Source organism: Micropterus salmoides, unplaced genomic scaffold (assembly GCF_014851395.1).
Source record: "Micropterus salmoides isolate LMB-PRFRI ecotype aquatic unplaced genomic scaffold, ASM1485139v1 Ms_hic_scaffold_14, whole genome shotgun sequence".
In the NCBI taxonomy this organism is placed as follows: domain Eukaryota; kingdom Metazoa; phylum Chordata; class Actinopteri; order Centrarchiformes; family Centrarchidae; genus Micropterus; species Micropterus salmoides.
Window position 1 is genome coordinate 3,275,821 of NW_024040485.1, and position 27,886 is coordinate 3,303,706.

At 39.0% G+C, this 27,886-nt stretch overlaps 1 protein-coding gene across 1 annotated transcript in view; it reads right to left on the reverse strand.

Annotated features, from left to right (window-relative positions):
- The window catches only part of retreg1 (reticulophagy regulator 1), a 32,322-nt gene extending 4,436 nt beyond the window's left edge, over nt 1–27,886 (reverse strand). Inside the window, exons 1-8 of the mRNA XM_038717246.1 lie at nt 27,129–27,886; nt 25,709–25,815; nt 21,829–21,859; nt 3,986–4,103; nt 3,286–3,370; nt 2,489–2,611; nt 1,945–2,015; nt 348–471 (exon numbers count right to left, since the gene is read on the reverse strand). Of these exons, the coding sequence (XP_038573174.1) occupies nt 348–471; nt 1,945–2,015; nt 2,489–2,611; nt 3,286–3,370; nt 3,986–4,103; nt 21,829–21,859; nt 25,709–25,815; nt 27,129–27,325 (856 nt within the window). The 5' untranslated portion in view covers nt 27,326–27,886. The remainder of the gene's footprint in view (nt 1–347; nt 472–1,944; nt 2,016–2,488; nt 2,612–3,285; nt 3,371–3,985; nt 4,104–21,828; nt 21,860–25,708; nt 25,816–27,128) is intronic.

Sequence of the window (27,886 nt, forward strand, 5' to 3'; positions counted from 1 at the left end):
CAAGATATAAAAAAGAAGCAAGCACAGCATCTGTCCAGTATAATGTATTATTGTTTCTCTGGAGTTCTAACACTGGGATTTCTAACGTTGATATAATATTTAATATATACTACATTACTGAATCTTGAGCAAATAAAAGTGAGGGAAAAAAGTGGGTATTGATAAAACAGAAACTAAAGCAGTGAGCTTATTGTCCTTCAAATCTGTACTGTTTAAGCGCAAAATTTCAAAAACAGCTGTTTATTCAGATGTGCCTGTATGTTTCTAAAGTCCATTCTAGACATCCAGCATCTTTATTTTCAAACCGCGTGTCCATCTGTAGGACGGTGTGGAGCTGACAAACCTACCCTCTGAGTTCTCAGTCTGTGGTGTGTGTCCCTCTGACAGGTTGAAAGTACCGTTGTCGGTCCACGTCACATCAGACACCTCTGTGTCCGATACAGACATTTCCTTACACACTGTGGAGTCGAGCTGTCGGAAGGAAACGCATGGAGACGTTTGATTTTAGAGAGCAAAACACAGACAGAGCTGCTCTGGCAGCAGAAATAATCTAATAATTTATGACCTGAGATAAACATTTCAAACTGCAGTAAATACGTATGTCGCACCCATTTGAACATTACTGTGTCGATGTGCTTATGAAAAAACAACTCATTAGGAAGAGAAAGGGGTTTAAATGCTCACTAAAACATTACTGATGTTTCTGAAATATATACATATAAATATATTTATATAATGAAGCTGTTGTGTCTGCTGTGCGCACTATTCTTGAAGGCCACAGGATACAAAACAGTGCTCAGAGAGTTTAACTTAACCAGTAAGCAGAGCTGTCTTTTTGGGGCAACTCTATGTGATGCGTCATAACAAAACTTTTGTTGAGCCTGAAGGTTCCTTAATGAGCTTGGAAATAGCAGTTTGACTTTTCACTTACAACTGCTAATGAATAACATAATACATAATAGGGGAGAGCCGGGTCGATTGAAACATGGGAAGAATGAAACACTGCGATTTTCTCCGAGCCTATACAAGTGTGATATGCCAAACTACCTCAGCACATTCAGTCCACAGTACTTACAGAACCGTGAAAAATCAGGTACGTCAGATACGTCACACATTCACAGAGTGATACGGAAAAAGCTGTTTTCAATCACGGAAAGTAAATTCACTCAAGCCGTCATTTTTTTTGAATGACGAGTTGTGTTTACTGTTTCATGTGCAATGGTCATGATCACATGAAAGATTAGTTAGTACTAAGTTTTTAATGTCAAAGTTTAACAGTATAGAAGCTAGTTAAGTTTAAAAGTCAGGAGTCACTGTCAGAACGATTGAAACAGGTGTTTCAATCGTTCTGACACGTAGCCATGCTACCTTATTTAGATACGGCAGGAGGGGGGCAAAGTCCGCTAGGCTGCAGGCTAGACCACCAGGATACTCAGCCAAATAATAGGATCTACACAGTGGATCAGGAAAACAGGCTGCAGATAACAATAAAAAGGGCAGCCGAGATCTAATCCGAATGCGCGTTAACCGGTTGATGTTCTAAAAGTTATATTTATTATGAATAAAACAATGCGCACCTTTTGTTTGAAGTCAAATCAAACCGATGTTGTTGCACATTTTTACAAGATAGCTCCTGGTATTGATAGTACACACGTGAGCTGTTGATCACAACAACAAATTATTTCTGTCTGTAACATTATCTTTTAAAATGACTTATATCTGAACAGTGTTTCAATTGTCCCGGCTCTCCCCTACTCGAGAACATTTCAAGTAACGTCATGTTTTTAGGGAGTCAAGTCTCACACTGCAGTCAAGTCCAAATCAAATCCTTTTGGCATTCACTCTGGCACAGGCCTTGATGCTGATGTGGATCATGTGTACTAAATTTCAATTAGCCTTAAATGGACCCTGAAAGTCAACAGAGGCATAATTAGATCAGCCAACCTTGGGAAACATGGAAGAGAGGTCTGACTCGATGCCCTCTTTCTCAGTCTGAGCCTGCATGATTCTCCTCTCTGAAAGAGAGGAAACATGAAATTGGTTGGTGTAGTTTTCTTGTCCAATACTGAATACAAAAAGTAAAAAATAAGCTGTCACATTATCGACTGAATCTAGTTTCTTTCTATATTGTTTATTAAAACAAATGTTATTTTTCTTTCTGCAGAGTAAATCTAGTAATTCTGTCTTCTAGACCCTCTGTAATGTAGTTATGCTGATAGCAGCAGAAGGTTGCTATGAAAGGATTAAAGAATTAAATAAATTATTCAGTTATTAACCTTTTTACTGAAATCTTAATATTATGAATGTTATGGACGTTGGAAAACAACTTTACATTACTATACAGGCATAATAATATTTTTATGTTATGTGAAATATCTGTAATGCTAGTATTGACGAGTGATAAAATGGATGAGAGTCTAACTGTATCCAGATCAAATGCAAATGATGCAGACAAAATGAAAACGTATAACATATTGACATATGTTACCATGGTTTTCTTTGATTTTCTGAAGGAACTCCCCGATGCCAAAGTCCAGCTTCTGCAGAACTGGCTCTAGCCACAAACCAACCTCATGAGATGAAATCAGAGGCCACAGGAAAAAACCGAGCACTGCAGAGAAAGGTCAAGAGAGAAAATCAGGGATAATCAGTTTGTTTCCAGAAAAAAAAACAATTAACCTACCTGCCATAAAAACACACTGGAATGTCACTTTAACTGTACTGCTGGGATACAGTTTTGATACTATTAATCACAATATATTACTGATAGGCTCAGAAGGTGGGTGGGTACATCTGGAACTGGCCACATTACTCATAGCTTTGATATCTCTCATCATTGTTGACATACAGCTACTGTATTTCTCTCATTTAAGTGTCATGACTCCATGACGCTAGACATTATTAATATGAGTACAAGGTTCATCAGGTGGGAAAAAGCATACATTGCTGCTGTCTATGAAGATACATTGCAATCATGTCTTGGCTGGTGGTGACTTGCCTATGATAAAAGTCAATCAATCTTTTTTTTTGCATTTACCAATACATCACTGCTACTGACCAAAAATATGAATATGAGTGAAGGAATTTTCTTTAAAGTAAAGGAGTGCCGACAATGAGCATAGCGAGCTACATGGTATAAGTGATATAAGTTTGTCCCTTAGCTACCACTAGAGGTCAGCAAGCAACCCTCCAGCCGTACTGAACATGCCAGTCTGAGCATATGAGTCATTTTATTTTAGCATGATAGAAATGGTTTCTTCATGTGCAAAACTTTGGTTCACTCACCTAAAATATATGAGATAACAATCCCTGGAATGTAGCGTCCTAAAACAGCAAAGAAGGTGCAAAAACTGCAAACCAGCAGGCAAAACTAGAAGAGAAAGAAAGCAAACAAGAAGAGTATGACACCAAACATTTCTACTGTCAGTTACAGTACACAGTAAGTGTCAGTTACTTACAGTGTAACTTACAGTTACATGTTACTCATTTTCTTGAGGAACTTTCATTAAAACCACAATATAATTTTCCTAATACGCATGGTCATCCTGGTCATGGAAGAATTGTTTTGTAAAAAAAAAAGCATCATGTAGTTCAACCAGTTGCTTCATTTTCTAATAAGCTATTAGATAAGAATTTGGGAAAACATAATTTTATGTATATTTAGACCCGATTAACGCTCATCACTGAATTTTGTGCACAAAATGTTTCACCATTTATCTTAATTTTAAACTGGAAGTGCATAGATTAATTAAATTTTTATTAATAACAGGCTTACTTGAACTATTTATTGCAGTTTAAAAGCAAGGACAGGTTCATTGTTTCCTGAATCTGCTCCATTATGTAAAGTCACAGTGATGAAATCTGAATGTTTCTGAACTGATAAAGTACTTCCAGAAAGCCTAATAACAACATGCATCTCCGCTTTATTGCAGTAACTCAGTTACAGTTGAGCTTAGTCCGGGGTCGTCGGCTGCCTCTGCCTCACCTTGCCTGGGTTTTGCTGTTTGAAAGCCGATGTCTCCTGGAGGAAGAGTTTGAGGGAGTCGCTGAGCTGAGGTCCAGTCCCAGACCGGCTGTCCTGGCCCGGGTCAATGATCTCCCAGCTACAAGCAAAGACAGGCAGAAGCAATGTCAGTCATCTTTATGATAACTCACATTGACAGCATATGCCACCACTAAAAGGGAGACGGTCAGGTGGATAGTTGAGCATACAAAGTGTCTGACACTGCTGGTCTGTCTTTATTCAACCAATGAGGGTACAAGATCACTCAAATAATCAATTTGTTATTTACAGGTTCATTAACTGATTGTGTGGCCGCTCAGATGCAGCAGAAACAAGCTGTAAACACTAAACTGGCATACTGTATGTGGGGAACAATTGCTTATTTACAAACCCAGCAGATACAGAGCACAGTTCCTGCCCACCTGATGAATGTAAGTCCACATTCAATCTTTGTATAGCTCTGATTGGCTCACTGATAACTTCTGAGAAATATATCTGGCTCTTAAGTTCCGCCGTGGCAGCTGGTTGCTAGACCAGAAACACTGTTGATGAAAGCGATAAGGTGTTGCTTCTGAAAACTACGCTGATGAGAGAGACCAAAACAGTAAAATTGCAGGTCATAAAACCTGACACCACTGTCAGGTTAAACTGGCTTAACAAGATTAACAATGGCTGAAGCACATTGACGCAATACAAACTCCAAAAAACAAGTCTTTCCTCTCGACACATAACCTGGAACAAATGTTGGTTTCTGTTTGTTGTCTCCTCCAGGACTCAGGGATCATCTGACCTGAAGCTGTTGGCACTTTCTTCATCTAGATTTTATAATCATATCTTAAAAATTTGAAGAGCAATTTGTTCCACTGGTGTTGTCTTTAAATGTGCTTTACAAATAAAGTGATTTGACTTGTTGGTATGTGGAGATGGTCAGCATGTAAGTAGGAGCCCCTTTTTACACAGCCTGTTCCAGGCGGGAATGTCACACCATTATTCCGCCTCAATGCTCAGTATAAAGCGTAAGCCGGCAACGGAGGTAGTGACAGAGCCAAATCAACGCCAGCAGGATGCAATTCCGACACTGATACATGTCACGCCTCCCTTGTTTCCAGAACGCCAGCATGCCAGCATTATTCCTCCGTTGTGTGATTCAGTGTAAAAAGCAAAGCCGGAGTAATCACAGATCTTCTCTACAGCACTATTGCAGGATCTCTGTTTAAAAAGGGCTACTGATACAATGTGCAGTGACTCAGCAGTATTGTGGGATCTCTGTTTAAAAAGGGCTACTGATACATTGTGCAGTGACTCTGCATTAAAAATAGTATCAACATTTGACATGACCAAGAAAGGGATTGAAGAGGTTTATTTGGAGGCTTAGAATTCTACTGGTTGAGGGTCATTGATGAAATTTTAAAAAGCCAGTCCAATGTAAATGGCATAGTCTAAATTAAGAAGCCTACAATAAAAGTGGCAAGATGATTAAACAGACAGGTGGCAGATGGGAACGGGAACGTGAGAGTGCTTTCCATGCTGTGGTACTGTTGGGAACTCAGGACCACCTGGTGAGGTATGAAACTTTCCCCTCCACAGCTTGGGGGATCCCAGAAATCATGTCCTGTTTAAGCTCTACTATCAGCCCTCGTGCTCACTTCATATAAAACAGCTATAAAAAGGCACACCTGTGGCTCATGTGTAAGTCATGTGCAAGAAATAGATAACGGTGCGAGGCAGCCAAACTCCTGCTCCCTCTCTTATTTAGCTTCAGTTCCACCAGCTTAGGCAGCTGTACCCAGCAGGTTGAGTCATTGTATCTACTACTGTAACAAAGATAAAACAAGAACAACATATAGGCCTACTGTGTTTATGAAGCATACCGATGGCTGATGCAAAAATCACCAGTCCAATCTCCACTGAATTAATCAAATTGATAATGTAACAGTGGGCTAGGTAATGGCCTCAACAGCTTTCATCAGATTAAATGACAATATACTAACTTTAAGTCCACCAGATGGAAACTAAATGCCCTGTGAAAGCAGCTGTTGTTAACAGTTAACACAGCGGTGAGGTTCCTGTGCTAATTGGAAATGGTGTCATTGTGGTCTTTCAGGGGTTATTAACACACTGAAGGAGTCAAATACAATGTGACTGTTTTAAAAAGAGCAGTTACTGTATCTTCCAAAATTAGTTATTCACTATTTCAGAAAAGGGGCAGAAGCCAGAGTGGTGCAATAAAATGTCATATTGCTTTTGTGCAGAGCCTAAACCTAACATATTGCCTGTATGGCTGGGAGTGCTTGCGAGTCGAGTCCGCGAGATTCACCAGAGACGTTTTGGAAACACACCCGAATTGAGGAGACGAAAGATAAAAGAGATTTCACATGACTTTTAATCAAGAATGTACAGATTTTTACATGTACATTCCTCCCACGGGCAGTTCAAAACCAGAATATCTCATAGATCTCCAATATGCTAGCTGGAGCTCAAGTTTCTCACTGAACAACAGAAAGTAGAAGTAGAAGTAGAAGAGGAGGCATTACAGCTGTTCATTTGTTATGATGTGTTGAGTGTTTATTATAAAATTGGTTAAGACTACACTTCATCACTTCTAGCTACACTTTTTATTACATTTTTTCTAAAAATTAGGCACTTTAATTTAGTTTACTTAAATTTAGAATTTATTATTTGAATAGTTATTATTTATTATCCCTCCAGTTTGGTGAATCAAATATTATTTGATTTGGAAGTCCGTTGTTGACTCAAAACATGTGTTGATACAACTATAGGTTATAGTACTGAATGATAACGTTCGTCGTTTTGATGTTCCGGACCTTTGCTTCAGGAAATTTTCTCTAACTAGACCTCTTTGAAATCTAATTGAATACCCCTGGTCTAAAGTTTGGGAGTATTTTAGACAGACACAACAATGTGCTGCTCTGTGAGCTCTGTGAGTTGGAAATAGCTTCACTGCAGCACAACTGCTGTCCACGAATACGTGCAGCAGCATGAACACGTGAAACGAAGGTATCCCGGCGCACTGAAGGCAGCTGAAGTATTTCTTCATTGCCTTCGTGTTAAAAGTAATTTCTGCCCCGCTGCTGTCATGGTAACGTAACGTTACACGGCGAGTCATATTTGAGCGGGAAAACAGCTGAAACTCACATTACAGACAACAGTAACAGTACAGTCTGTGAATGGTTTCAGTTGTCTTCTTTGCCCCACCCTGATGCAGAAATACATTTGATCATCATGCTACATTACTCAATATTGAAATAAATCCATGTCAGAAATATTTAAAGTTTTAAATAAAGTAGCCTAATTAATGTCTGTTATTGTTATTATCACAGCAGTGATTGGATTCATTTTAAGATCTGCTACTATCATTATTCTAATGTGTTTCATCAGGATGATTGAATAAAATATTGATTTATTGATTAGACATGTTTTTGATATTTATTTTGAATAAATTGGTATGGTAATTGAGTAATACGCAACTTTTTTTTCTTTAGAATACACAAAATTAGTTGTTAGATTAAAAATTAGATTAAAAATAATCATTATATACAGCCCGAGATACATGACTCAGCTCTCAAAATCTGGTCATAAACCCAATCATTTGTAATAATCCAAGCACTGCATGCACACAAATAAACACAGCAATAATCAGAGGTATCAATATAAATCAGTGTACCCAACACAAAGAAATAATGCCTTTCACAATCAGTAATTCAAAAACAAAATAAGGAGTCCATGGCTCAACAGAATCACTCAGTGGGAATTCAAAACCAAAATACCGCTCAACTTAAACCAGAGCAAAACCTTTTCTTAAAGATCTCTGGACATGTCAATACTCTTTCCCACAACAAAACTCTGTTGGAGTTACATCTTGACCCAGTCCTAATGCTCACCAGATTTGAGGGCCCGGGAGATGTTTCCGTTTGCCAAGGTGCCGGCTGTGGGAGCAGTTGTGTCAATGAAGACGAGCTCCTGGTAGTTCCCTGCTGCTGACTGCGGACTGTTAACGGGGCCAGAGTTGGGCCGTGGATGAGCTATACTGAACACACTGTTAGACGGACGCTGCCTCTTCTCCACTAGTGTAGAAGTAAGTGCCGCCATTTTGAAAACATGTCACCCTTTTTAAAAGGTAAAAGGGGCAGAAAACTCTGGTGAATGTCTGAATGTTAGTGGTCAGTAATGGGTGTGTGACTGGGGTGTGAAGTGAATGTTTTTAGTCCGTGTAAAATAATTATAATGGCACCACAATATGAAGCCAAACTGCACTGAGTAAGCCTGACCTGACCTAAGTCACCCTGGTACCATATAGCAAATTTAAACAGTGTTGAAGGGGGAGTTTATCGAATACAACCAGGTCAGCAGGTCAATCTTTACAAGCAGCTTGTAACATCCCTGCTCATGGTGACATGGTGGTTCAACAGCCATCATAGACCAGAGGCCACAGGTTTGATCCCAGTGAGTTTTTATTAAAGTTCATTTGAGAGACACAACCAAACCTGTACTTCTTTCTGAGTGCCACCTAACATAGAATTCAGTGTAAATGGTGAATAAATGACTGTGTAACAAGTGCTTCATTTACACAAATCTAATTTATTTTGGCATTTCTGACACATTGCAGGGGTTTATCCCTGCTGGCAGCTCTTAAGAAAAGGTTTTGGTATTCACTGTATTGCAAATTAGGATTGGCAGCCGCGAATCATGGAAATCCTGTTAAGAAATACTCTTCCCCTGGTCAGTTTTCTTTTCCACACACAGCTGTTTCACTCCATATTTACAATTATGTCACCGCCTTACAGACACCAAACTAAACTTTTTTACTTTTTTTGCCAACCAGGCTACCAATTGCAAACATTTTTAGAGTTAGCATTACACTCATGTAATACAGTCAGACTCACAATGGACAGTTTCATTCAATGCAGCAGAACCAGAGATGTCATCATCTTTTATTCTTCTTCCTTGTCAAATCCTGACATTACCCACAAAGCATCTGGACTCGATTAACTTGACTGCAAATCTTTGCAAATGTAGCCTCAAGTAGCTAAAGCCAGCAGCAGAAATGAGGAGCGGGTTACAGAGGTCTCATAAGCTCACGTTTTTCTAACTCCACACCACCACAACTTTAGACCCAACTGATGCTGACTTAAGTGACATCATTTTGAGACTTCATGCAGTGCCCTCTGGAGACTACAGACCCCTGAAGTCCCATAAGATTAATTTTTTATCTTGTGCCCACAAGTTATTAACTTGTGGGCACAAGATAATTGTTTTGTGGGAACAAGTTATTATCCTGTGAGAAAAAAAAGATAATGTCAAGATAATAACTACAAAATATCTTTTATTATCAAAATAGTCAAAATAGTGCATTTTCAGGATCCACATGGATGTCTGTATTTGTAATGTAATTTTGTGCCAATCAATCTAGTAGATGTTAAGATATTTCACTCGATAAGTGAAAAGTTTAACCTGCTAATGGCGTCAGAGGACAAGTCAAAGTATCAACAAAGTTATTACAATACATACTCTGTGGACCTTGAATGTGTTCACCAAATTTTATGGTAATCCAAAGATGAAAGTGGTGGACTGACTGACTCATTTAGCTATCCCTATAAAACCACACCTAACATGTGTAAAAAGTGTTTTTTATGTGAAAACACAGGCTACCAGCTTCAATCCAAAACACTGTAATGGTTTTAAAGACATTACATCAACTATATAAACTATATTATATATTAAAAATCCCTCCTAATATCTGCTGGGCTGCACAGAACAAGCAAGAGAAGCTACAGTATCTATCTACACTCACTAACCCTCCCACCTGACCCAAACATCCAGCCTGGTCTCACATATCTCTTATGACGAAAGGTCAACCCGCTGCTCCCATCTCGGCTTCCAGGCACATGGCCCAAGTAGGAGGCTGATTTCCAGGGAAACATGACGGGTTGAACATGTGACAGCAATGCTGTGAAGCAATAAAAGCAGTAAGGGATGGACAGGATGAGCATGTCTCTGTTCCGCGAAAGACAGACATCTTGCCGGAAAGACATGCAAGTATTTGTGGACAAGTAAGAGATTACATTTCACCACATCACAGATCACCTGGAAGAATAGTTTGTTACAGTTTGTTTTCCCACCAACGTGAAGAGAAACTCTTCTCTTGGAGGTGACAGGTTCAATGCCATGGGGGAGATTTTGGCAATGTTCAGAAATGAGAAAACCCCATTTAAAATGACTTCCAAAGCGTCCTTTTTGCAGTCAAATGCCTTAACAACTTTTAAATTAGTCCATATTTAACAGTTTAAAGGGAATACAGAAATGTCAATTTAGCGCCCAATCCTCTAGGGGGGCAAGCCATTTTGCATCTAAATGAAATCTAAAATCTTGACATTTCCTGTTAAGTTTTTAAACTGTCCGAACTCCACAGCTGACTAGTTTTGCCAGCCAAACTTAATGTGATGTTAGCAAGAAACTTTGTACAGGAAATGCCACTAATATTATGCTTCACATCTACTTTTTCTTACATAAGGACATCTCATCATGCATTATGGCTCTAAACGGACCAGTATAAACTCATGTTAAAGGAACTGACCCTTTGCTAAGCCACCCCCCTTAGTTACTGTTGCTGTCGGACCTGTCGGACTTTTATCACGGGCTGCCACAGTCTATTACTGCACTCGCTGGAAAAATATTGTGTAATTTTTGGAAAAAAGCGATCTCAGAAAGAAGCAGGCAGTTTTGCAGTTAAATTGTGCATTTGAAGGCTGTATTCAGGCTGTCAAACAGACTCAAACTGATGTGAAAAAAATAAAGACAGAAGCTAAATCCTACCAATAACAGAGTAAAAGTGAACCACCATATTACCTAACTACTGACAAAGAGGAAACAATATCTAAGGATCAACACTGTTCCTGTACAGCTGGGTAGGGCGCTATTCGCTATTACAATCATTAAAAAGCAGAACAGTCGGGCTTTATAACATTATATTCAGTAGTAAGTTAGCTAGCGTTAGCTAACTAACATTACATTAGGAACAATACACAGCCTACATTTTTCTGGATTTATTTTAGGTTTTGGAAAGAGAATAAATCGTACTTCTCCTTTTAACCTCTCTGGGTAGCGACTGTAAATATTATAAGTGCAATATTACAACTGTATGACCTACGAGATGATCTAAAATGTCATCCATTGTTAAGTTTGCTTGTTCAGTTCAATCCATGGCAAGTTTAGTTCTAACAGGGAGAATTCTCTGTTAACATAAAGCGAACTACTGTCTGAATCTCTGTGACTAAACTGTTGACTAGAACTTTGTATCTCTTTGTATCGTTAATAGTTTTTTATTTCTGAAAGGCAGAAATAAGGACTTTAACATCTGTTAAAATTCAAATGTTGTGTAGAGTGGATAAATATTCTAATCCCTCTCCTTTTCACTGCCTCTGACCTCAGAGACTTTTCAGTGAATGGCATCTCACTAATTTAAATCCAGAAGAATTTTACAACTTCAGAAAAATAACTTGCTCCAGATCATTACAGACCACCACTGACCTACACCGTCGTGTCAATCGATCAGTCAAGGAGAAAAATGTCTCACTTTTAACAGAGAACCTGTCACATCAGATTACTCCAGGTGGGGAAGGAGGGCGACGGCACCACATGAGCAGCTGTTGGGCAGATATCACTTTTTACCCCATCAGTAATCTCTGAAACAACACTGGGAGCAGCATGTCTGAGCCTCTAACAAGCCCAGTGACGGCGCTTTAAAAATAGAGCGAGACAAACAATGCGAGGAATGGCAGCAAATACATCCCACCTCTTCACTTCTGATTAGGAAGGGTGGGGGTGGGTGTAAATATGTTTACCCACCTGTCTGTGTGGGTATACCACAGAATGCCTTACTCTGACACAACTAATACCTGTTTATGTTCTGCATACAGCCACATATACATTAAGCTGACATTAATGGAGTGAGAAAAGTCCAAGCTGATCGAGTTTACCGTTAATGCCTTTGCAGAAGGTTAGTCAGCATGTCTGTACAAGACCGAAGCCAAAAGCTACAAGTAATATAAGACGCAAGTGTTTTGGACAAATAGGGAGCAATGACGCAATGATGTGTACTGCTGTCCAAGTACGTCTACACTGTGTTGTTCGTGTTCTTAATCTAGTTAGACTGAAATTGAGACCTAAATATGGCAAGAAAAAAAAACTTTGTCATGAGTTGTGGTCATAAAAGCCTTAAAGGTCCAGTTCACCAAAAACAAACAAAAAAAAAATCTGAGAAGCATTTTATCACTTACCACTTCTCGTTTCAGAGCTATTTCTTCAGTTAAAAGTAAGCAGTGGTAACTGAGACATTGTTGTAGAAAGACGTGTTGCTGTGCAGAGTTTGAAAATGTTCAATTCTTTAAGCACCACAAACAAATTTCCCTTTACCTCCATTGTTTTGGGGGAGAAGAAATCTCCATGGCCTAAATTTCAAAACCATCTGCATGATACTACAAGAGGTGAGTGAGTAAATGGATACAAGAAACACAAGAAACAAGCATTACTCTTTAACCCCCCTCATACCTCAGTCCAGCCCCACGATCATCAGGAGACATCTCAAGAGCTTCAGGTACCTTCAGAAGATTTGACTTTACAATTAAAGGCAGCCAATTACTGGATAGTCGAGATGAGACAAGAAGCTAGAGACAGATAGAACTTGTCTTTGCAGTAAAAAAAAAAAAAAAACACCAGCACAAACTCAGGTTCAAGCCAAAGTCAAGTTTTACGTGCTGCACGGCACAAGAGGAGATTGTGTTTATCTTCAATGAAGCCCCGGTTGGAGTATTTCAAGCTGCCTTGTCTAAAAATAACTTGGTCACACTACATTCCAACTGGCAGCCATCAGGAGGACAGAGAATTGGGGGAGTGGTGGTGGGGGGAATAGCAACAACCTCCACCACCACCAACACTACCAACCCAACACCATCAGTCTCCCAAACACGCCTCCTCTTGTGTCAGTGACATGGCACTAACAGCCAGACGAGCCGTGTGACTGGCACACTGTTGTTTGAATGTGGAAGACAGTATTTCCTAAACATCCTACGCTTATTTGAAGGAAATGTTTGACATTTTGGGAAATAGCGTTAGATTAGCGAGAGTAAGATGAGGAGACCAATACCATTCTAATATCAGTATGACAAATGTTAAGCTACTGCCAGCAGCCCAACTAATTTAGCTTAGCATAACACTGTCCTGGCTGTGTGCAAAGCTAAATCCATCTGTCCAGGGGGGCTCTAACTATGTCTTGATTGTGACCCCTAGCAGTAGCGCTAGCTTCATATTAAGCATACAGACATCCGAGTGGTATTTATCTTCTTAACTCTCAGCCAGTAAGAGTATTTCCCAAAATGTTAAATCAGAAATGAGTCAACAAAAGAAAGGAAAAGTTATGTTGTACACATGTTGGTCATTACATGTATCATTGTAAAACAAGAGATAGTTTACTTTGTGACAAAGTTGTGGTTGTGTTGTGTTGTGTTGTGTTGGTTTGGTGTTTGTGTGTTCCAGGGTGTCTGTAGGCGGAGCCAAGGCCAGGGTCATCAGGAGATGTGTCTCACCTGTTCGGCCCATAGACTGTATATTACTGGATGAAGCCACCCCGCGGGTTTGAATGGTACTACTACAGGGCTACTTCCTGTTGGCACCAGGGTCTACTGCGCAGCATAAACATGGTTTCATGACGTAGAGCAACGGCAGAAACAACAAAAGTCTTCTGGCTCAGTGTGTCGGTCTGACTCGGATCATCACTGTTTAATCCGCCCACCTACAAGGCTCATCTGCCAAACACCAACGCAGCATCACTGATGGCTGAAAGGTTTTTTTTTAGATTCACTGAGAGTTTATAATCTAACCAATACGGTTACATCTCTCATGTGCATCTCAGGGTTGTGACGTAATTTTGGAACCCTCCATGCAGGCTTTGGTTAGCTTCACTGTTTGAACTCTCACTTATGATCTCAGCCTGGCTTAGATCATCAACCATTTTATCAGCTACTTTCTGTCTGACTTAACTTAACTTAACTTAATTACTTAAAAAGTGAAAAGTCTGCCAGTGCAGTAACCTGCTACCAAAAATAAAATAAAAGTACTAGATTTTCTAAAATATTTGAAACATTTTGAATCATTGACATGATTAAGTCGTGATGATGGTACAGTATGATGGTACAGTAGGTGGACGTTACTACACATAATAAAGTTGTAGTTCTCAGTTGCTGCACAGATGGTCCAGATGGTTAGTTTTATGGTAAACAGGACATAAGAGATGTTGTGGTAAAACAGTAGGTAAACTGATATAGAATTTGGGATTAGCATAAGAGAACTAGCCAAACGGTTAGCTGATATTTCGAAATCATTTGTCGTCACCACTTCAGTCAGCAGTTGCCAATACACACAGTACAGAACCTGGTTAGGTCAATAGACAAGTTAGTCATTCTGTCTACTTAGGATGAAACATTACAGCAAGTGTGATGCGTCAGTGTTTTTCAGATGCAGAAAAAAATAAATTATTATGCTAAAAGAATAAAATAAAAAGTGTTTATTGGATTACAACAGAATATAAAACAGCTCAATGAAAGGCCACAGCAGAACGATGCAGTGATATGAGCGTCTCTAAACCGTGATTGAAATATTTATAAGACTGTATTTAAAGCTTTAACACTAAAATGTTAATTAGTTAAAACTATATTTCAGTGAATAAGTAGTTACATGTTGTATGGCTTTATTTTGTTGAAACTTACAATGTAAAGATATTTGTATGTATATGTTCTAATAATTATTGCTAGCATAACAAGGTTAGAACCTTTATTATTCAAATTTTAAAGAGTCATATTGTTACATATATTACAACAATAAAACTTTGCGAGTAATAAATGTGCAAGTACTTAAAGATTTTGACACCATGACTCTTGTTTACGTGTGACGTGATCACATCATTTGACTGTGATGAAACACTCATGGCTGGTTTGTTGCGTTGTTTTCCCACCAGTCAGCCTCCGTCCAATCAGAGGGTTCGCTCTACAGCACACCCTCTCTTTCTCAAGTGATCTGATTGGCTAGACTGCTTCATGTCTTCATGTCATCTGAATCAGTTCCATTAATGGAGAAACAGCTGAGTCACACACACACACACACACACACACAGCAATCATCCACATACTGCGCTCAGGTTTCACAACTCTTAAGACACATTATGTTTGTTGTGGTAACAAACAGCAGCAGGCGAGTCTTTCCTCAAAGCAACAAAAACAAAATCCATTTAAAGTCACATGACATTTGTTGACATGTAAGAATGACATGTCTTTTCATAGTCACAGTAAAAGATGATGGTCATGCTCTATAAGTTTTCAATGATGCAGTTTAAATAGTAGCAGTAATAGTAAGTTGTGGTAATGTTTTAGTTACTTATTTCGGTCACTGTCACTCACAATCCAACGAGTCAAATTTATATAACAAAATACTTCCAGAGGACAATATGAGCATTTTCTTATCTGATCACCTGCCTCCAAAATCAGATACAAATGATAAGAAAAGTAAGAAAGAAAAGTGATTAAACTTATATGGTTAAGGTTTAGTTATGTACAGAAACTACTGGAACAAAAGAGAAAGAATAGTGACTGTACATATATATATATATAAACAAGTTTATTAAATAGAATAAACCCCTTGAGATGAACCATCTCATTTTCGAGGGGGTCCTAACATAAAATACAACACATTAAACAAGAGAAGAATCAAAGACATAATTATAGTAAAGTCAAAAACAAAACAACAATCAACAATTCAACAGAAACTCTACAACTAGAACAAATATGTGCCCAGCAAAACATAATAGAGAATAACAACTACTGAATATCTAGTGAATTATCTGAAACGTGAACACTTTATCTCAAAATAAGAAGACAAACCATTTTAAACATGTGAAGTGATATAGAGGATTGTATGTCTGAAGGTAAGTTATTTCACTCTGAAGGAGCCATAAATATAAATGCTCTCTTTCCCACACACACACACACATATATATATATATATATGTAAATATGTAAGATATGTTTAGCTCAGTTATGGAAAGAAAGATAATAGACAAAAAAAACAGTAACGGAAAAGTACAATATTTGTCTGTTCAGAGAATCTGTGTTTGCTCAGTATGAGGCTGATGATATGTGGACTCAACCAAAACTGACTACATTTATGATGATAAAATATGAAAATAGTAAGTAAAGAATAATGTTGTGTAACAAGTGTAATGAGATAACTTGTGTAATTTGCGCAATATAAATAAAACTGAATTGAATTGAGTATAATTTATCTTAAAAGCAAAGATCTTTATGTGCCCAGAGATGTTATTAACCACTTATGGTTGAAACTGGATGGTTTGTCAGCCTGAAGGAAGTACAGTGGATCTGTTCAATGTGTTTTTTAACAGAGATTAACAAAGACAGAGATTAACAAAGACATTTTTTTTTTGTTTTATATTGCCCTCTTTACTGAGGACAGTGAAATGCTTTGTTCTGCGTAATGCTTTTCTCAGTACGATAAAAAGAGATACTGATTTTCTAAATATGGAGGATGATGCACAAATATTGAGATGGAAACATTTACACTAGGTAGTTACTTGGAGAAATCCTGGGAGATAAGATTTATTTCTGTGTCATGCCAAACATCTGGTCCTGGTACTTCCAGTGATATAAAAACATCCAGTGAAATGATTACCACATGATAAAGTACTTCTATATAAATACTGTATATACTATATTTATATTAACCACACACACACTCACAACAGGAAGGGACACTGTTGGTTCAAACATCCCAGCTGTCAGCTCGCATTTTGGGTCAGCAGCTAATCTCCCACCAGCCTTTGCCTCAGACTTGCTCTGAGCCTGATGTACAGTTACCCACAAGACACCTCTGACAGACAACAACAGGTGACAACAACACAATCCCACCCTGCTGGCCAAATGTCACAGACACAGAGGGGGCGGGGGAAGCAGAGGGTTAAGAGAGATATTTAGAGGTAGAAATGCAAATTTGGACAGAAGGAACCTGTAATAAATCAAACTGTTTCCTCAGTGCGAGAAAAAAACATCAACCAGATAAATGAAGGGTACTTAGGATTGTATGAGTTACAGGGTGTCACAGCGGTAAAGGGGCTGAGGTGCATGCCCCATAAACCCTAACATCCTCTGTCTGAATCTGATCAGGGACCATGACCAGGGTGCATGTCACCCACCTCTCTCTCTTTCCCAACATTTCCTGCCTGCCTCTCAACTTTAAACTTAGTGGCCATTTTATTAGGTGCACCTGTATGATCTAATGCAATAAAACTGTTCTGCCTAGGGATGCACCGAAATGAAAATTCTTGGCCGAAGCCGAAGCCGAATATAATGAAAGATTTTGCTGAATACCAAATACCAAACAAGTACATTCACATTTTTGCCATTTTTTTTACCATTGCATACATTAAATAGTCGAAATGTACTTTTTACTCCCACAGTGTTTCCCACAGGATTTGGAGAGACTATGGTGGGTCTTAATGTTCTGTTTGTACAGATTGCATTAGATTGTACAGGTAGCTACTACCTTATCAATAAAAATCAGAAATGCCCAAAACATAGCTCTGGTCAACAAATCCATCTCCATGACGACTGAGGAAACTTCATCCACTGACAAACTCCAGTTCAATCTTGTAAATGGACCTTGAGCTGGAATTGTTTGTCATTTTGACATGGCATCATTACATTTCCCTTAAAAAGAATTTTGCCAAACCTCCATCTGAATGTACCTGGGAGGAGACCATGCTGCAGATCTTCTCATTGCTGACTGCATTTTTGGTTCAGTTTTCCACATTGCAATCTAACTCTGACTATAGATATGGTTGTGAGATAGAGTCCCGGCTCATAAGATTTGTGTGTCTTTACCCGGAAAACCTTTTTGAGTCGTCCCTAACCTGGACTCACCCAACTATCAGTTATATAACTCAGATGTGTTGCATCCAGCCTGGCGCCCATAAATCCCTGACACCTCCGCTGAATCCCACAGAGCCTTCAGGGCTGCCAGCTGCATCGTGTAACAGACAAACACCCCACCCCCACCCCAACCACACACAATCACTTTCAAAATGAGGGCAGGAGTGTGAACCATGTGACTACACACCCCACCACCTCCACCACTCAGTCACAAACCAGACTGTCGGCCAAAGTTAACAGGGACCGTTTTACGAAGCACAAAAGTAACATATTCATTTACTTACATCAAATTGTGACTGATCAGGTTTTTGTGTATCTGTTTTTATAAGAAAATACTCAAAACATGATTACAAAGAGGTTTTTACACAATAAGATATGGTTTGTGTGATACAATTCTTCTCCTCTCACTATGCATGTAGGTGCACAACTACACAGCAAGCTAAACATTTCTATTAAACGGTAGAATGCCTTACAGTTTTTACTGGAAGCAACTGTGAAACAGTGTTAGAAAACAAGTTCAGTGGTAGTGATTACAAATCAGAAAACGATGATTCCATAAACAAGAGTTTGACCAAAGGTATTGTAGAAATGAGTTAGTGTAAGTGGAGGAAAGTGACTAGCTGCCAAGTTAGTAACATTGAGCTTCATGTCAGGAAGAAACAAAGTGTCCACTTTATGTTTTTATTGGAAGTACAACGTAGTTATTAATCTAGTAAACATACATAAGGTACATACATAAACAGAAGGTATCCCAATTGTAGCTTCATTAAACAGTTACAGCTGTGGCTAGCTTGGAAAGCTAAATTACAGATCAGCTTTAATTAAAGGAGTAGCCTACCTACAAAAATGATTAGGTATAATTATATAATATATAATATTATAAGGGTACTTGGGGAGTAGATAAAAGATGCCTGTCAATATTTGCTTAAAGACAGACACAATCGAGACTTATAGTATCATAGTCTCTTATTCTGGTCTTCAAGCTAGTAAGCTAGTATGAATCTAGTAAGCTAGCTTGAAGACGAGACATTTTTTTTGTATTTCAGAAAAGAACTGCTTATGAACAAAACATTACACTATATAAAATAACTGGCATTTTGATCCTGCATCGTTACTCTACAGTCTCTTATGTGTGGACTGTAAAGTTTCATATTGTCACCCGAACATACTGTGCTCAGGCCATGGTATAAACACGTTATCCATCATAATTAACACAGAAAAAGTAAAAACTTGGAACAATCGGACTGAAAATAAGTTCATACATATATAAAAGCTGCTGCAGCATGTGTGAAACTAAATCAGAAGAGATAAGTGATCCATGTAACCTATTTATAAAAAGCATATTTATGTTTGAAAAGTACAAACAAACGTGGCATCAACATATTTCTAGCTATCTATTTTACATGCTGTAAACTCAATATAAATTCTAAACAAAACGTCCCATGGTTTGGAAAAGAGGGAGCTGTTTAAAGGCATGAACGCAGCACTGCTCATAGTATGTACAGTTATATAAACTAGGGCAACAGCTAATGACTGTTTAATTACTGTTTATTGACTATTCTCCTTGACAATAGTTCCATGCAAAGCTTCCAACGGCTTACTGTATTTTGACAGTCAAAAACATTAAGATTAACTTAAAAAAAAAATACAAAGAGATTAGGTTTACAATAATAAAAGTAAGACTAGAATAAAGCTAATGTGTGATGAGACACTTTCGGAACAAATGCTGTTATAGTTAGTCAAGCTTAAGATAAGATTGGATTGCAAATAATAGCATTTCCTGAGTTTCTATTTTTACTTGCTAGACACTTGTGTTCCCCCTCGCTAGGCTCTTCCACAGGTGTCCGGGGAGCCGTCTGTGGACAGACACTAAGCTCTGTTTGGGATCCAGAATGCTTCCCACTGGAAAGATTAAGGAAAGGTGTGTGCGCGAGCAGGGGAAGTTGTGTGCAAGCCGCACAAAAGTTTGATATATATCGGAAGTGTTTTCATCAAGCACGAAGACATAGCGGTTGGTTTGGCGAATGTACGTCTTGTTATTGTCTTCCCTGCCCTCGTTCAAAAAGTAGGGCACCGCTTACCTAATCTTTTTGCTCACTCTGAAAGTGTCTGTCAGTGTAGTGGAGCGTGTCAGTAAATGAGATACTAGCCTCTCAACAGAGAGCAGAAACGTTTATTCCCAGCATACGGTAGACAGGTCAATTTGGAGTCATATCATTTTCAGAAAGTCATAAAGCACCCTGGGATTAATCACTTTTGATGCCTTGACTGCGCTCTTTGGCTCAGGCGTATAGCTCCGGCTGTTGCTTCAAGACATGTTATTCGTACATCACCTGTCAGATTTTAAGATTTGGTATTATTCTCATGCTGTGTTGTCACAGGGATGAAAGGGAAACGGCTGGACTACAAACGAGCTGTTTTCAGGCAGTTCAGAGCAGAGCTTTCTGTGGGAGATGGGAACTCCCTTTGGGCTGGACTATGGGCTTTTTCACTTTGCAAACCTGTTACATGCACAAAAAAGATATATAACTCAATAAAGGAGAGGGGAAAAGCCAAAAAGCAGAATACCACCTCTTTAATTTCAATATGTTAATAATTTGCTAACAAAGTGCTTACTGGTGAAACTTGGCTTGGCACTGACAGACTCCTCTCACCTGTTTACTTTGACAGAGTAATAAAATCTTTTAATATTACAACTTTATTCACAATCTCAAATTATTATTTTCCCCCTACAGTGTCCCTAATAATGGACTAATCTTTCAGGTTAACACTGTATCACAAGGTGAGTATGTGATTTGTGGCTTGAAACTGTGCGTTAGAGCCGTCACATGGTTGAGTCTGAAGATTAGATTAGACGGTCATGTGTGACCAATCAGCTCTGCTGGGTTGCAGCTGTAGATTTTAAGATAAGTGTACTCTCGGAGAGGATGTTGTACTGTATGTTCAACACATCTGTGCGTTCAGTTTGACAGGACACACATTTCTGGTGAAGGAAGCTGTAGACTGTATCAGCAAGGCATGGTTCACATTTAGAGGAATAATTTTTTTAAAAATTTAATTTAAAAGTCACTAGTATGTAGTGGATCAGAGTTTAAGAAACATTTCACATAGCCAGAGTTGATCTCAAGGCAAAAATAATCTCATTGTTCATATTAAGCATGAGTGGGTGGGGCCACAGAACCACACCTTTACTTGCTAATAAAGCAACAAAGAGAAGAGAGGTGTTTTTATTTTTCACTATTAATATGCATCAGTATTGTTTGTGAGAAATCATGTTTTTTTTCATCAGTTTTAGAGGCTCAAAATACTACAATATCCAGACAACTCAGCAGGTATTGCCAACACTGCAGCATAGCTGCTGAATTTATCCCAAACTGACCCAGAATCTCTCTCTCAAGAGCGTAATCTTTAGCTTCAGCTTACCGTTTGTGGTACATTTAACAGACTTTTGAGCTCAGTGACTGGATGTTTCTTACTGAAATGCACAGAATGGAATTTTTCTATCCATTTCCACGGGCTTGTACCTTTGACTTTTTATCAACAAAACCCAGATACAGTTTTTTCACAGTTTTTCATCTTTAACCCAGGTGACTCAAACCAGAGAATTCCTTGTCCATCCAAGTGTTTCAACTGTCAGTCAATGACAGTCAGTGTCTATTAGGAAATTATTTTGAAGCTTAGAACCCTGGGTTTTTTGATATTTCCTTCCTCTTCACTGCTGTACACTTCTCAAACAACAAATATATAAAAGCTATAATAAGTTAACACACACAGACACAAACAAACATCCACTTAAGATGCACTTCAGGGTCCTACCTTGCAGTCATGCTGTGCCATAAGTGAGCTCCTGTGGAAGAGAAGATATCTATTATTCAGCATCGCTGAGTAGGTCATATAATTGGAAAATACCATAACAATGAGTGTTAAATGGCTAATAAAAGATTTTTTTCTGTATTGGACACTTTCCCAATGAAACATTTTGGCATTTGTGGTGAAAAGTTGTCACTCCTAAAATTGCCAACTGGCATCTACCATTGAGTTATTTTCATTGGATCAAATTACAATTACACTTTACTTTAACCCTCCCTATTTAGCATTTACAAGCAGAAAATAACTATGTGAAAACAGTTTATAATACACTTCTTTCTACATCTGTAAGCAGATGTAGGTGGAGACAGCTGTATACACAGATAATGAATGACAACAAAAAGGAAGTTGTAATTTTATAAAATGTGCCTTCATAGGATATGTTACAATTACTGACAAAGTAAAGTACATTAGGTCACTGTCATGTAAAAACAGGAAACGGACAAACACAAAATTGTAAGCATTGTCTAAATTACCATTGTCTGCTGCAGCATTAAGATTTTCTTTCATTAGAACTAAGCCATTAAAAACAGCTCCTGAGCAAAATTATGTGGACAGGAAGGCATCTTGTACTTCATAGCACAGTAGGCACAAGATTGTTATGTAGAAATATATCTTATCAGCCTGAAGGACAAAATGCGGCAGAGAAACATGTCTCATGCTGAGATGCTGTAGATTAAAGCTAGACGTAGAGCTGTGGCTGCAACGTTATCTGATCTGCTCAGTTGCTTTGTGCCTCTTATATCATAGAGCATCATTCTTTACCAAATTATGTTTGAGGTTACCAGCCCCTTTTACTGTTATATATATACACAGTATATATATATATATATATACACACAGTATATATATATATATATATATACACAGTATATATATATATATATATATATATATATATATATATATATATATATATATATATATATATATATATACACACACACAGTATATATATATATATATATATATATACATACATACAGTATATATACACACACACACACATCTTTGAGTGTATATCTGTAAGTGTTAAAGTGAACTGGAAGAACATATGGGAGAAAGAGGCATTCAACAACAGCAATGCTCAGTGTCTAGTGGATCTAAGAACAGATCACAGCAATCTCCCAGAACAAGATCCAGTAACCATTACAACGGCAGACATCCAAGATAGAGTGGCAGGTATGAAGAGCTGGACAGCACCAGGCCCTGACATGATCCACACCTACTGGCTGAAGAAACTAACGCCTGGCAGCACAAATGAACCAACTGCTGATGGATGGGACCCACCCAGAATGGTTAACCCAAGGACGGACAGTCCTGATCATGAAGGACCCCCAGAAGGGAACAATCCCATCCAACTACCGGCCAATAACCTGCCTCTGCACAACATGGAAGCTCCTGTCAGGCATCATAGCGGCTAAGATTAATAGGCACATGGCTCAATACATGGACAGGGCCCAGAAGGGAATGGGTAGTAATACCAGGGGAGCCAAGCACCAGCTACTGGTTGATAGAGCAGTCACTCGAGACTGCAAGAGCAGGCAGACTGGATTGACTACAAGAAAGCCTACGACTCAATGCCACATACATGGATACTGGAATGCTTGGAAATGTACAAGATCAACAAGACACTAATAGCCTTCGTGAAGAACTCAATGGGGCTGTGGAAGACAAGTCTGGAAGCCAACTCAAAGCCAATTGCACAAGTCACCATCAAGTGCGGCATGTACTAAGGTGATGCACTATCCCCGCTGCTGTTCTGCATAGGCCTGAACCCCCTCAGCCAGATCATCACAAAGACTGGCTACGGATACCTGTTCCGAAGTGGAACAACCATCAGTCACCTCCTCTACATGGATGACATCAAGCTGTATGCCAGAAATTGACTCACTGATCCACACTACCAGGATCTACAGCAACGACATTGGAATGTCGTTCGGACTGGACAAGTGTGGTCGCATGGTATCAAAAAGAGGGAAGATGATCAGAACCGAGGGGATTGAACTACCAGAGGGCCACATTTCAGATGTTCAGGACAGCTACAATTAGCTTGGGGTGGCGCAGGCTAACAGAAACCATGAAGAGGCAGCAAGGAAGTCCGCCACAGCTAAATACCTACAGAGAGTAAGGCAGGTCCTAAAAAGTCCGCTGAATGGGAAGAACAAGATTCCGAGCCATCAACACATACTCCCTGCCAGTCATCAGATACCCTGCTGGTATAATAAACTGGCCAAGGGAGGAAATAGATGCTACTGACATTAAGACAAGAAAGCTCCTCACAATGCATGGACGGTTTCACCCCAAATCCAGCACCCTGAGACTGTACATCAAGCGTAGCGAGGGAGGCTGAGGACTAGTGAGTGTCAAGACCACTGTTCAGGATGAAACGCCAAAGATCCAGGAGTACATCAGGAAGATGGCCCCCAAAGATGAAGGGCTTAGTGAATACCTCAGGCAGCAGAAAGGAGAAGGTGAGGACAAGGAAGATGAAGAACCTTCATGGAAGGACAAGCCGCTGCACAACATGTACCACAGACAAATAGAAGAAGTGGCTGATATCAAGAAATCCTACCAGTGGCTGGAAAAAGCTGGACTAAAGGACAGCACAGAAAAACTAATCATGGCGGAACAAGAACAGGCACTCAGTACAAGATCAATAGAGGCTGGGGTCTACCACACCAGGCAGGACCCCAGGTGCAGACTGTGCAAGGATGCACCAGAGACAGTACAGCACATAACAGCAGGGTGTAAGATGCAGGTAAGAAGTGCGTACATGGAACGCCATAACCAGGTAGCCGTCATAGTGTACAGGAACATCTGCCATCAGTATGGGCTGGAAGTCCCAAGGTCAAAATGGAAGACACCTCACACATTTTAATTTTGCTTATGAAAACATCACTGACATTACGGATACATGCGTCTAAATCGGAGTGCAATGGTGAGCAACCGATGAGAGACCATGTGTGTCTCATCCTCATCTCAGACTCATCTGGGTAATGAGTCGCCATCCGGGTGAAATCATCTGAGAATGTGAGCTGGATGAACTGCTGGCAGTGTTATTCAGTTAGACAATATTTTCATAACTGATTAATCTGTAGTAAGTAAGTAAAGAAATTGGCATAAGGTCTTGTTCCTGGTTATAAAACGAGTCTGGTTGTTTCAAACCAGTAGGACTTCTTTTTAACAATGCGACCTTGTTCCCAGATTTTATCTCATAACTTGGTGAGTACAATTAGCCTACTGATAAGAATTATGGTCAAAACTACAAAAAGAAAACCCAAGCTGTGATGAGCCGCAATTATCTTTTAAGCTGTTTGTGTCCTTTGACAAATACTATTTGTTCCTTCAGGTACAGAACAGTTCCTGCACTACTGTACCTAATGTTTTAAAAACTAAAGTTGCAAATAATGATTATTGTCATTATCTGCCTGTTATTTTCTAATTTAATCAATTAATCATTTGGTCTATAAAGTGTATAAAGCCAAAGGTGACGTATTCAAATTTATATTTTTGTTCAACCAAAACTCAAAGATATTCAGTTCAGTGTGCACTATCACATAAGATAAAGAGAAGAAGCAAATGATCACATTTAAGAAGCTGAAACGAGACAATGTTTGGCTCTTTTGCTTGAAAAATGACTCAAAGAACTAATCAATTATCAAAATAGTGTCTGATTCATTTCCTGTCGATGAACTAATAGTTTCTTTTTTCAGGAAAAGTCATTATCCACGACATTACAAATGTTTCATATTTTGAAGTTGATTTGCATTTAATGAGTTTTACTGCCCTGCTCCCGGCATGTCTAAGAAGGTGTTTTTCGTGTCACCTGTGGATCTGGACCGAGCGATGTCTCTGGTGGTCACCGTGACGACCAGCAGAGCCAGCAGGGCGGCCACGAGGCTGTAGGCTCGGAGAGGGCTGAAGGCCACAAACCTGCAGAGAAACAAAACAAAGGTTTCCCTTGCATCAGACACCCCTGCATCATGTCGCATCAGTGACGTTGATCCGCTGATGTGGCGAAGGCTAACGCTGATATTTGTGAAGCTGAAGCGGCCCAAATTCTTTTTAGATTTTAATAATCTGGTTTTAGAGTTTGTCATTGCTGTTGGATGCTTGTAGCAATGAAGGAACTGTGTTGACTGACTAATTTCTCTCAACATCTTATACTATGATTTCTAGAATTTTCTTCTTTACTTACTCATAACAACCTGTCAGTATCAGAATGATGTGGGATTACAAAGACCTTTCTTGTGATACAAAAGACCCTTTATTGGCACATTATTTCCCTTTGCGTACTTCATGGAGAAGTACTGTAGTAATACTGGGATAGTAATTTTACAAAAACATTTGGTATGGCAAGAACATCCCCTTTGTTGTCTCTGAGGTTTTGAGGGGTTTAAACTGAGGAGTTTCCAAAATACACAAAGTCTATGTCTATATATGTTATTTGTATTAAATGAACTGATTGATTGATCACAGTATTTCTAAATTCCTTGCTGAGGCACTGTCACAAAGAAATAATGTAATATACCACAGCTACCACCGAGGACACTGAGGTCATGTCCTCTATTATTTCTGGGAATAGCAGCCTGAGGGAGTTTACACACTCCAGTATTTAAAAGACAAACAAATAGTGAATATTTTATAGTCAGATTCCAGTGTTTTTAGACTCAACGCATTTTAATTTGACTAATTTGATTATTTTTAAGTATCTTCCCACTATTACTGGCAGTGTGGAGAAATATATAACTTAGGCATCTAAACTAAATAAAGTAAATAAATACAAAAAAATCCAAATAATGACAACATCTAAAACTATTTTGTCATATTTATTGCGTTTTTGGGAGCAGGAGGACTTTAGAGGAGGGGGGCTAATAAAATCCTGGCTATGGCACTGAGAATTAAATATAATATAAGAAACTATAAGAAATGTATAAAACAATTTCAAACAAACACATTAATCAATACAAACCTATGATTTTCAATGTCATAGGGATATTATAGAAACACCATATAAAGAATACTGTTTGCCCTTATTTATTATTGAAGCAGCCTATTATAGTAATTCTGAAGGAAAATGGGATTTAAAGAAATAAAGATAATGTAAACTTAAGTCAATCCATATAAATATAGTGATGTTTTACTGAGGTTTGGGAAGTCCTAATTATATTTCCTCTAATTAACAGGAGCTCAGTGTAACCAGAAAGGGAGTCTGTGTGCTGATATCCCTGCGTCATGATGCCTACCAGATCATCGTGTTGGCTGCAGCAAACAGGGCTGAAGTCCTGCACGGTCTCTGCTTCCAGTTGACCAGGCCGGTGAGACGATACCCAAGTCGGCCGGGAGGCGTCTCCTCCCCTCGGTGTGCCCGGCCCAGCGGCCCCGGCGGTCCGGCAGCCGCCTCCCCGCCGCCCTCGGTTCCTGTTTCCCGGCTCCCCAGCATTGGAAAACGACCACAGGGCCCCTCCGCTCTGCCGCTCCGCTCCTCCAGCAGAGATCGGTATCAAGATAACCGGATGGTTTACGATAGCGGTTCCGGTGTTGGGTTTTCAAAATAAACGTCCCCGCGTTTGGAACGAAAAGTGGGCTGTGTCAGTTGGACAATAAAGGACACTGTTATGTGCTTACTTAGGTATAACTATAGCGTTAAAATGTGAACCTAAATTAGAGAGTTAGAGGTATAAACATAATGCATTTTTTAAATTTAAAGTTGTAATGATAACTTGAAGTAGGCAGTGGACAGGAAAGCAGTAGCCCTGCAGTGGAAGGGACTCATGAAAGGGGTTAGGGTCTGGGGGGTTAGCCTACAATATGATAAATGGGATAGAAGGAAATAAAAATGTATTTCTTTCACACAAAATCATATTTATTTTTCTGACTTTACTTCTTGTAAAATACTGGATAGTTTTACCTTTTCAGGGTTATCATTAGGCTACATTACATTACATTTTATTCATTTAGCAGACACTTTTATCCAAAGTGACTTACAATTGCTATATATATG